Raw genomic sequence first — 9,941 nt, forward strand, 5'->3', positions numbered from 1 at the left:
ATGACACTTCCTGCACGACACAAAGCCACTCCCAATGACCTGTCCTCATTTCCCCATCACAGGGCCCAGCAACTTCCTCCTCCCCATTGCTCAGGCCGAATCTCACGGTGTCCTCCTCACTGCCTCTTTGAATCCTGCATCCTAGTCACCTGTGGCCCCTGCTGGCTCCACCTTCAAAATAGGCTTTTAATCCAAAGGCTTCGAATCACCTTCAGTGCCACCAGCTTGGCCCAGGTAATACCACCGCATGCCTGGGTCATTGCTATAGCCTCCTCCCCCAGATGTGCCTGGCCCTGGCCTCCCCATTCAAATCCTTCAGGTCTTGGAAGGTCATCTGTTCAGTGATGCAGTCTTGGGACCACCTTTTGAAGACTTGAGTGCCCACAGCTTCACACCCACCCTTCTGCTCGATTTGCTTTTCTCCCCAAGTGTGTCAGCTCCGGGGGGACCAGGCTTTCCGGCTGCCTTCCCTGCTCCCTTCCCAGTTCCTGGACCCCGTGCTGGGCGCAGAGGCCCTCAGAACATGCTGGCTGACCGCAGCAGCTCGAGCTGGGGGAAGGCCCCCCTCATACCTCCTGCACCCCGTCCCCTCCCAGAGAAGCAGAGGCAGCAGGAGGAGGCACCTTTGGAAAATGACATGTTTTTATTGCTATGTTTGCAGTGGCTTTTTAGCACAGTAAGAATGTCCCTGCAGGCCCGCCGCCCTCACCCAGCCCCACCCCTCCAGCGTATGCCCCAGTGTGGGGAGCCGTTCTGGGGGCCACTCAGCTGTCTCAGGGCTAGACGTGACACAGACGTAGGTGGGTTAAAGCTGCTACAGGGAAGACTTGAGATGTGGCAACTGCATCGGCCTTAAGCTTGGAGGTGGGAGCCATGCCCGGATCCCCTCCCCGGGTCGTACCCATCCACCACCCCTGCAGTCGCGCCCACCCAGGGAGCAGGGTGTGGGCAGGCCTGAGCATGCCAGGTGAGCGGCCCCGGGTCCCCGGGACAGAATACTGTAGCCTCTCGCCCCACAGACTTGTGGGCAAAGGGGTGGCATGGGGCCCCCCCGAGGCCCCCACCGTGCACTTTACCACCCCAATCTGAGGCTGGGGACCACACGCACATCCACACAACAGACTCGCATACGCAACAGCTCAAAGCTTTTGTTTTTACCTATGAAAATTAGATCTATAAATTCACACTCCTTGGCTAGGGGCAGAGGGGTGAGAGGGACCGGGCGTGGTAAGGAGAGGGATGTTTGGGCTCTTTTCTCTTTTTAGAAATATACAAGCAGAAATCTCACTCTCTGGTCAAGTTTTTATAAAATGTGCAAAATACAAGGCTCTTTTGCCCAGAGGCAACCATTTACATCTGGTATTCACCTTTGCTAAGAGATAGAGATCTATATATACTCTACTACTCACGCACACACGCACTCATACCCAAGCTCACAGTTGACATTGGTGGCGACTGGCGCGGGAACCAGAAGGTTCCATTGCTGGCTGGCTCTCTAAGCTTCTAGAATAGGGAGGGGGAGAGGGGTCTAGCCCAGCTGAAATATTCAGCTTGGTTCTGCTGCCCCTCCCTCGCCCCCTCGCCTGCCCTCCCCACCCCCATTTCCCGAGCTGCCACTGCTGCTTCTAGGGCGAGGGCCACCCAAGGGTGTGTTACGGAGCAGAGCCTGTAGAGGCAGGCCAGGTGGGCATGGCAGGGGTAGGAGGAGATGGGTCGTGGCACTGGGGGCAGGGGTTGTAGGCGGGGCCTGGGACCAGCGTGGCTAGGGCTAGGGGGGAGAGGCATCTATTTTTGGTGGGTTGTGATATTTTTGGCGTTTTATTAAAAATGGAAAAAGTTATTTTAGTTAGCACTCGCAGTGCTTCTTCCCTCCTCCCCCAGGCAGACCCCTGGAGGGGTAGGGTGGGGGCTAAAGCAGGGCTGCTATGGCTACCGGAGGGTGAGCTGGTGATGTGAGCTGGGCTGCCTGTCACATGACACTCTCCACCACGACGACCTTGCTGCTCTCGGACACGGGGGTCAGGGTGGTCAGGCCCCTGACGTCCGCATCCTGAGCTCTGTACTCCAAGTGGTGGAGGCCCCAAACAGGCTGAGTCAGGTGCTGCCAGCGCTGTGGGACAGGAGGACACATTGAGCACCCCCAGGGTCACTTGCTCGTCCCTACAGCAACTTCCTCTGCCTCTCTCTAGTTCCCACCACATGCCACCAAGTCAGGGCTGCACCTCCCAGGGAGCCTTTCAGGCTCTGCTGCCTTCACTAGGAAGCAGCGCTGTGCTGCGTGGATGCTCACACGGAGGGGAGGGAAGCGGGGGATGGGTCCTGCTCCTCCCGCCACCAGCCCTAATCCGAGCTGGCCAGAGGCTCTGGCACGGTGGGACATCCTGTGGAGGGAGGGCTGGGGTGCAAGGCCTTACCTCAGCCATGGTGCCCTTAGCCCTGAGGAGGCAGCCCAGGAGGTGGAGGGGCACGCACAGCATGGAGGAGAGTGCGAAGGCCCAGCCCATGGCCTCGCCCCACCACGGGTACACGTAGGTGTTGTTGTAGACCAGCGGCTCGTAGTACACGACGTTGAAGATGAAGATGCCCTGCAGACAAGAACACCTGCGGTTGGCGGGGCCCTCTGTGCCGCGCCCCTCTGCCCCACCTGCCCAGCCCTTACCATGCAGACCAGCGGGGTGAAGAAGGACCAGCACCATTTCATCCAGGGGCAGGGGCGGTGCCCGATCATACAGGCGATGTCGTCCATGAAGCGGTCGGCTCCTGGGGAGGGCCAAAGCTGGAGACCCCCTGCCCCACCCGACCTGCACCCTCAGCCCAGCCCACGGCCCAGACTTACCGTACACCCAGGCCACCACCACACACTCCCAAAAGGCCTGCCAGAGCAGGGTGGTGCCGCTGGCCGAGTAATAGTCAAACAGCTGGAAGACGTACATCCCACCCTGGGAGACAGAGCCAGGTCAGGGAGGATGGTGGACAGTGGCCAGAGGCTGCCCCACCACACCCCTACTCACATCGGTCACCATGGAGAGGTCAATGACAAAGCAGAGGGCGCAGCAGAGGGCCACAGAGATCTCCCTTTGGAAACGGAAGTAGTAGGAGACCGGGAGGAGGTCGAGGAGGCCAGTGATGAAGCCTTCCACACCTACAAACTGTGGCCAAGGCAGCTCAGGCCAAGCCCTCCTCCTCCCTCCTTGCCCACCAACCACCCCCCACTGGCTCTGGCTCCCTGTTCTAGAACCCCCTCTGCAAACCTGGCTGTCAAGACCGAGCAGCAACAACATGAAGAAGAATAGGGCAGCCCAGAGCGGGGCCACAGGCATCAGCGTGACAGCCCGGGGATAGGCGATGAAGGCCAGGCCAGGCCCTGCGGGTAGAAAGGTGCAGGCTCCAGACCCCGGCAGCCTGTGTGCTTACCTGCGCGCACCCTCAGCCCTGCCTGTCACGCTCACGCTCACGCCCCCCTCGGAGGGACACCCTGTGGCCGAGAGCTGCAGCCTGGCCTTTCCATTGGTGGCAAGGCATGGCCGGGCCCACCCAAACCCTGTGCATGCCCCATGCTGGGGCCTGTGCGCTTGGGCGTCTGACTCACTCTGCTCCCTGGGCTCGAACAGCAACTGTGCTCACAGGTCACTGTTAGCCCCAGGGTGATGCAGCAGGGGCTGGGATGAGGCCCTCTTTTGCCCTGTGCTACACTGACAAACACGAGACAGACCCCGAGGCCCCTGGGGAGGGACGGAAAGGGCCCGGAGCGTGCTGGAGAACAGCTGTGCCTGGCAGCTGTTCAGCCAGGCCTGCCTGTGCCCAGGGCGATCTGACAGGCTCAGTTTGAACTGTCTGTCACTTTCAGAGTTTCTGTGTGCGTGTGTGTTCATGTGTGCCGTACGTCAGGGCCGAGGCTGGGGGCGCTTTACCTGATTCTGCCACCTTGGAGATGTGCACGCCCTGCTCTGCGGCCATGAAGCCCAGGATGGAGAAGACCACGAAACCAGCAAAGAAGCTGGTTCCACTGTTGATGAGGGCGAGGATGATGGCGTCCCTGAGTGCGGGGAAAGAGGGGCTGGTGAGGCTCCTGCTGCCCGCAGGGCCCTCGGGGCAGGGCGGGGTGGGGCAGGGGGGGGCCTACTTGTAGCAGTTGTTGTTGAAGCGATTGTAGCTGCCCAGGGCCGTGAGGGCCCCCAGGCCGATGGCGTAAGAAAAGAAAATCTGGGTCCCGGCATCTATCCATACCTGGAGAAGGGCGGAGGAGCACAGGCATGAGGGGCCCTGCCGGGCTACCCCTCCTCTCCCTGCTGCCACACAGCCACCCCCTCCTCACCTGAGGGGACCCCAGCTTCGACCAGTCGGGCTTGAGATAGTAGATGATGCCATCCAAGGCCCCTGGCAGCAGCACCCCTCGCACCAGCAGCACCACCAGGACCACGTAGGGGAATGTAGCAGTGAAGTACACGATCTGGGGGCCCAGGCTGCTTAGGGCCCAGCCCCAGCCAGCAGCCCCCGTTCTACCCCTCAGAGCCACGCTGCCCCCACAGGACGCTGGGGCGAGGCCAGCACAGCGAGGGGAGAGGCAGGGCCATGGCTCTGAAGGGCCAGGGTCCCTTAGGCACCTTGGCTGTTTTCCAAGGGCAGCGGAGAGCCCCTGTGTGCTCTCCTCAGAGTGACAGTGTCCGCGCAGCCTCTGCAGCGTGTCCACATGGGGACAGGAAGGCATGGGGGTGTGTGGGGAGTGGGGACTGTTGGGCAAGGGGTGCATGAGTTTGCCTGAGGTGGGGAGAGTCTGTGTGGGCAGCGCAGGGGTAGGGGTGACAAGCGCACATCCATCTCAGCCCTGTGGGGCCCATCAGACGGGGTAGGTCCCATACCTCCTGGGCCCCTAGCCCAGGTCATCCTCTGTAGAGAGGCAAGGTCCTTAGTCACTAGCTGGGGATTATATCTAGGCCAGACGGAGGCAAGAGAAAGACAAGACAGCAAAGGCTTCTGCCTCCTCATCCAACGTCCAAGCTGGGCTACCAGCTCAGCAAGTACCTGCTCTGGGGACCTTGGTGGCATTGAGACACACTGGAGTCCTGCCTTCCAGGGACCTGGTCATGTCCCCAGCCCTCAATACACTGCCTCATGTGTCTGTTCATACGTATGTCTCCCTGACTTGATGGTAAGCCCCTGGGGCAGGGATGTGTCCAGATTCCCCTCTGGGTCCCCAAGGCCAGACAGACAGGCAGGTGAGATAGACAGCCACAGACAGGGCCACCCAGACTGTCAAAACAGACTTGAGAGAAACCTGGGAGGGCAGAAGGGCGAGGATGGGCACGGGACACAGGGAAGGGGCAGCTCCTGCCTGTCCCGGGCCTGCCTGCAGGAGGGAAGGCTGCTGGTGCCCAGATACGGAGGGTGGGGAGGAACATCCAGCATGCGGTGGGGAGAGTGGCCTGGATTCGAGTCCCTCCCCTCTCCTCAGGCCCGAGCCCCTCCTGTTGCTACAGTTGCGCCTTGCAGAGACACACAGCTCCCAGGGCAACGCTGCCCCCGCCCTGCCCGCCTCCAGCTGTACCTTTCCTGTTGATTTGACCCCCTTCCAGACACAGAAGTACACCAGCACCCAGCAGGCCAGCAGACACAGGGTCACCTCCCAGTTGAGGGCCCCTGGCACCTCCAGCCCCCCAGACAGCCGCAAGACTTTGTTCCTACGGGAGGGGGAGGGAGACGCCATGAGGGCTGTGCCAGAATCTGCCCCGAGGTGTGCCTGGAGCCTGGGAGCCCCTGGCAGGCGGGAGGCGGTGGGGCCCCCATCCTACTCCACCCCCCACCAGGCGAGGCGGGCACAAGGGAAGGGCAGTGACAAGGCTTGTCCGAGCCTCAGGGACTGGCCTGGGCGCTCCTCGAGGACAGGCGGGGACTGGGAGTGACCGCTCGGCATCCCGGGCCTCGTGTGTTCAGGGCTGAGCCGTGTGTGGGAGATCGGGCAGGGTGGAGTGGGTATAGGATGGGCTTGGCCCAGAGGCGCCTGACTCACTCCCAGAACTCGATGACAGGGGATCGGCGGTCAGCAAGCTGGTCACATGTGAGGTTGGCCAGGGTGGCATTGGCACAGTCTTCGTGGCGGAAGATCTCCACACAGTCAGGAGTGTTCCAGGTGTGGCCGCATGTGGCCCAGGGCAGCGTGGTGGTGAAGGACTTTACCAGGTAATAGAAGCCCCAGGCCAGCACCATGATGTAGTAGGTGTTGCAGTAGAAGACGATCACCATGGAGGCATAGCCCAGGCCTGGGGACAAGGCGGTTCCTTTCCATCTGGATTCTTTTCTGGCCACCTCCCCACCACCCCCGTTATCTCCCTTGCCGGGGCTGACAGTGGTTCCTGCTAGGCCCCTAACAGCTTGCACCTCTCCCCATCCATCCCACCAGAGACTTCCCAAGCCCCGATCCTCCCCTGTGCGTGCGGGACACTGGCTAACTCCTGCCCGCCTCCCACCACCTCAGCCCTGTGCCTCGCCCGGCCTCCACGCTCCTCCGCTCCGTCCAGCCCCAGACCCGTCTGCTTTCCTCACACACCTGGCCCCTTCTCTCAGTCCTGCTGCCACCGCAGCGGTTCCAGGAGGTCCAAACCCCCACCTGGGCCCCCAGTAGCCTCCGCTACACAGCGGCAGGGGAAGCTTTCTAGTAACCTGAGGCAGTGTTGGAGACAGTCAACCCCTCAGTGGCCAACCTCAGCAAGTCACTTCACTTCTCTGTGCCCCAGCCTCCTTGGGGATGATGCTGTGTCCCCACTCCAGCTGTGCCCTTTTGGAGAGGCCCTATCCCCACTTCTATCCCTGACTCCCAAGTTCACTGTGTGGTCCACATGGCCTCCAGGTTTCCCCTCACGACTAGGGGGCCGTCACGTGGTCCCTGGTCTGGTGCTCAGGACAGGAAAAGGTCTCTCAAGTGGGTGCCAGCTGTGCTCTGCTCCCGAGCCCTTGCCCTAGCAGTGGGAAAGAGAAGGGGTCTCTGAGGGGGAGGAGGAGGGGTGGCCCCGGGGCTGCTCACCTTTGAATAGGGGACAGATGTTCCAGACATTGATGCTGCCGGCCTTCATGAACTGGCCCAGCGAGATCTCCAAGAAGAAAATGGGGATTCCTCCGACCAGGGCGATCAGGATGTAGGGAATAAGGAACACACCTAGGGAGAGGCACGGGGTGGGTTCTGGGAGAGTCCCCCTGAAGACCACAGGCACTTGTACAAGGTGGCGCCTTAGCCAGGTGGGGACTTGACCCAAAACCCCCCAGCCACGTGGCCCTGGGAGCTGGGCGGAGCCGTGGCCTATCCTAACTTCTCACTGGGTGAATCAGTGCAGGGGTGGCCGCTGACTCAGAGGCCCAAGGTGAACAGTCTTGGGGGTGGGTTCTGAGTCTGTTGACGGGAGGGGCTGTGGCAGCAACTAGGCCATTAGAGCCCTATTCCCTGGGCTGTGGAGGGGACCTAGGCCCACAGGGCTTCCAACCCTGAAGTCACCTGGGGTGACCTGATGGGCATGGAGGACACACACGCTCAGACATGCAGGCCATCCCTTGTGCTGCAGTTCCCGTTTGCCAGGCAGCACCGGAAGGAAGAGTGAAGGCACGTGCATGTGCATGTGTGCGCGCGTGCCAGGGCTGGCAACTCTGGCCTGGGGGTTCGTCTGAAGGCAGGGACTCCCTGAGTGCCCTGCACTTAGACCCTGCAAGTGCAAAGGTCCAAGGAGAAGGTGGGTGGGCGGGTGGGTGACAGTCCTCTGCTGGTGGGGTGTCGGTGTGCAAGGACAGAGGGAGACAGGTGGCAGAAAGGGGCTGAGCCAGGCTCGGGGGGAGGCAGGCAGCGCTGGGCCAGAGGCAGGCTTTGGCCGGCAGGTGGTGGGGAGCAGTGGGAGAGAGGGCAGAGCCGGGCACCAGCAGCCCCCTTCCACTGCCCCCTCCTCCTTTCTAGGCCCCCTGCCCTTGCCCTTGGCTCAGCTCTCCCCACTACTCAGAGGCTGAGCTTGGCTGCAGTGTGCCCAGCTCCTGGTCCCAGCATCCTTCTTGTGTGTGACCTTGGGCAAAGGCCTTCGCTGTAGGCCTCAGTTTCCCACCCATCACCCAGCCACTTCGGCTTCCCAGCAACCCGGGCGCTGCTTTGCAGTCACAGGACACACGCGTGCAGGTCGCTGTTGCTAAGCTGGGCTCTGGCGGGCGGGTGGGCATGGGGTGTGCATGCAGTGTGTCCAGTGGCGGCGCCAGGCAGGCCAGGCAGGCCAGGCCGCAGGCTTCCCAAGCCTGGCTCAGGCACCCAGTGTTCCAGGCCCAGGCTAGAGGGGAGGGGAGGGAAGGGAGGGAAGGGGAGGGTAGCAGGGAGGGACAGAGTGGCCCATTGTGTGTGTGTGTGTGTTCGTGTGTGCACACGTGGGGGGCCCACACAATGTACCAGTTGTGTGCCTGACCCGCGGGGGCAGCCAGGGCTCCTCACCTCTTGGAGCCCCCCCAGGGACCAGTCCTCCCCTTCCCACCTCGTGGCCAGTCTCTCCCGGAGCCGAGTCTGGGGAGCAGCCCCTGGCCTGGGCAGGAGGCTCCCTGGTGCCCTCCCCCCGCGCGCTGCCAGGCACATGACTGGCGAGGGGGTGGAGGCAGCCGGCTGGGCCGCCGACCCCCACAGCCCTGGGGGACCTGTAGGGCCCCTGGACTTTGCCCCTGGCTTGGGTGGGCCTTGGCGGGGGAGGGGAGCCCTGGAGGGGAGCAGGGACGCGGCGGGCGGGGCGGGGGCCTCACCTCCGCCGTTCTTGTAGCACAGGTAGGGGAAGCGCCACACGTTGCCCAGGCCCACGGCGAAGCCCACGCACGACATGATGAAGTCCATCTGGCGCGTCCAGGTCTCACGCGGTGGCACAGCCAGGCGGCCGCCGGGTGCCCCCAGGCCCGCGGGGCCATCGCCCTTGGCCGGGGCCCCGTCGGGCCCGGGCGCGATGAGGGGACCCTTCTTCTCGTCGCCGGACACGCTGTAGATGCCATTCTCGGCGCTCTTCTTCGCCATGGCCCGGGCGGACCGCGCGGCCCGGCCGGGGGTCGCGGCGCCTGGCGGGGGGCGGGCGGGGGGCGCGGCGGCACCGGGGGGAGGGCCGGAGGCGCGGGCCCGCCCGGGGCCTGGGGCGGCCGGGCTGGGGGACGGGGCGGCGGGCGGGCGGGGTGCGGGACGGCGGGGCGGCGCAGTCAGAAGCAGTCCACGAAGCACTTGAAAGTCAGCCTGAAGAATCTCATGTGTGTCGGGGCCCGGGGGCGCGCGGGCGGCGGCGGGGCCCGGCCGGGCGGCAGCGGCGGCGGCTCCCGAGGCTCCTGCCCCTGGCTCGGGCGGCGGCGGCGGCGGCGGCGGCCCTCCCGGCCCGAGGCTCAGCCTAGCGGGGCGCGGGCGACATCGGAGCCGGCTGTCTGCAAGCGGCGGCGGCCGGAGCCGGGGCCTGCGGCCCGCGCCCCCCGCCCCGGCCCGGGCCCGCGGTGGCTGCCCGGCTCGCCTGCGACTCTGGCGGCGGTGACGGCGGCGGTGGCAGAGACGGCGGCCCGGGCGCGCCTCGCCCCCTACTTCCCAGCGGCGGCGGCGGCTCCAGCCGCTCTCCGGGCCGCGGCGGGCTCAGCGACTCGCCACTGCGCTCCGACTGTCCCACTCTTCCCCGGCCGCGACCGGCCGCCGCTTAAGAACGACTCCGGGGTGATGTCACCATCGCCCCACCCCCACGACCGGCGGTCCCCTCCCCCTCCCGCAGCCTCCTCCCGCTCGCTCGTCACTCCGCCCACCTCCTCCCGAGGAGGAGACGCCGCTCCAGCGGGAGGCGGGATGCCTGCTACCTGCGACGCCTGCCAGCACCTCCCCTCCGGGGTCCTCCCCGCCCTCCCCCCTGGTTCCCGGCCCTGCGGGGGGTGGGTCTCCCAACTTGCCCTTGCCAGCTGTAGAAGAATGGCTGCCTGGCCCT

General features: G+C 64.2%; 1 protein-coding gene across 2 annotated transcripts; it reads right to left on the reverse strand.

Moving 5' to 3' along the window:
* Positions 1-667: 667 nt before the first annotated feature.
* Positions 668-9,045, reverse strand: SLC6A8 (solute carrier family 6 member 8). 2 transcript variants are annotated; one of them, XM_069462831.1, is made up of 13 exons: positions 8,749-9,045; positions 7,019-7,150; positions 6,008-6,257; positions 5,546-5,678; positions 4,316-4,450; positions 4,124-4,227; positions 3,912-4,006; positions 3,252-3,364; positions 3,012-3,149; positions 2,837-2,939; positions 2,660-2,760; positions 2,415-2,585; positions 668-2,110 (listed from the first exon to the last, which is right to left on the reverse strand). In XM_069462831.1, the coding sequence occupies exons 1-13, from the start codon at positions 9,008-9,010 to the stop codon at positions 1,970-1,972; spliced, it is 1,878 nt and encodes a 625-aa protein (XP_069318932.1). In that variant the 5' UTR covers positions 9,011-9,045; the 3' UTR covers positions 668-1,969. The 2 variants fall into 2 exon arrangements, with proteins under 2 accessions (XP_069318932.1, XP_069318931.1); XM_069462830.1 differs by having other exon boundaries at positions 3,912-4,036; positions 8,749-9,021.
* Between the last annotated feature and the right edge of the window lie 896 nt (positions 9,046-9,941).

The sequence above is a fragment of the Eulemur rufifrons genome, chromosome 30 (genome assembly GCF_041146395.1).
Source record: "Eulemur rufifrons isolate Redbay chromosome 30, OSU_ERuf_1, whole genome shotgun sequence".
Classification (NCBI taxonomy): Eukaryota; Metazoa; Chordata; class Mammalia; order Primates; family Lemuridae; genus Eulemur; species Eulemur rufifrons.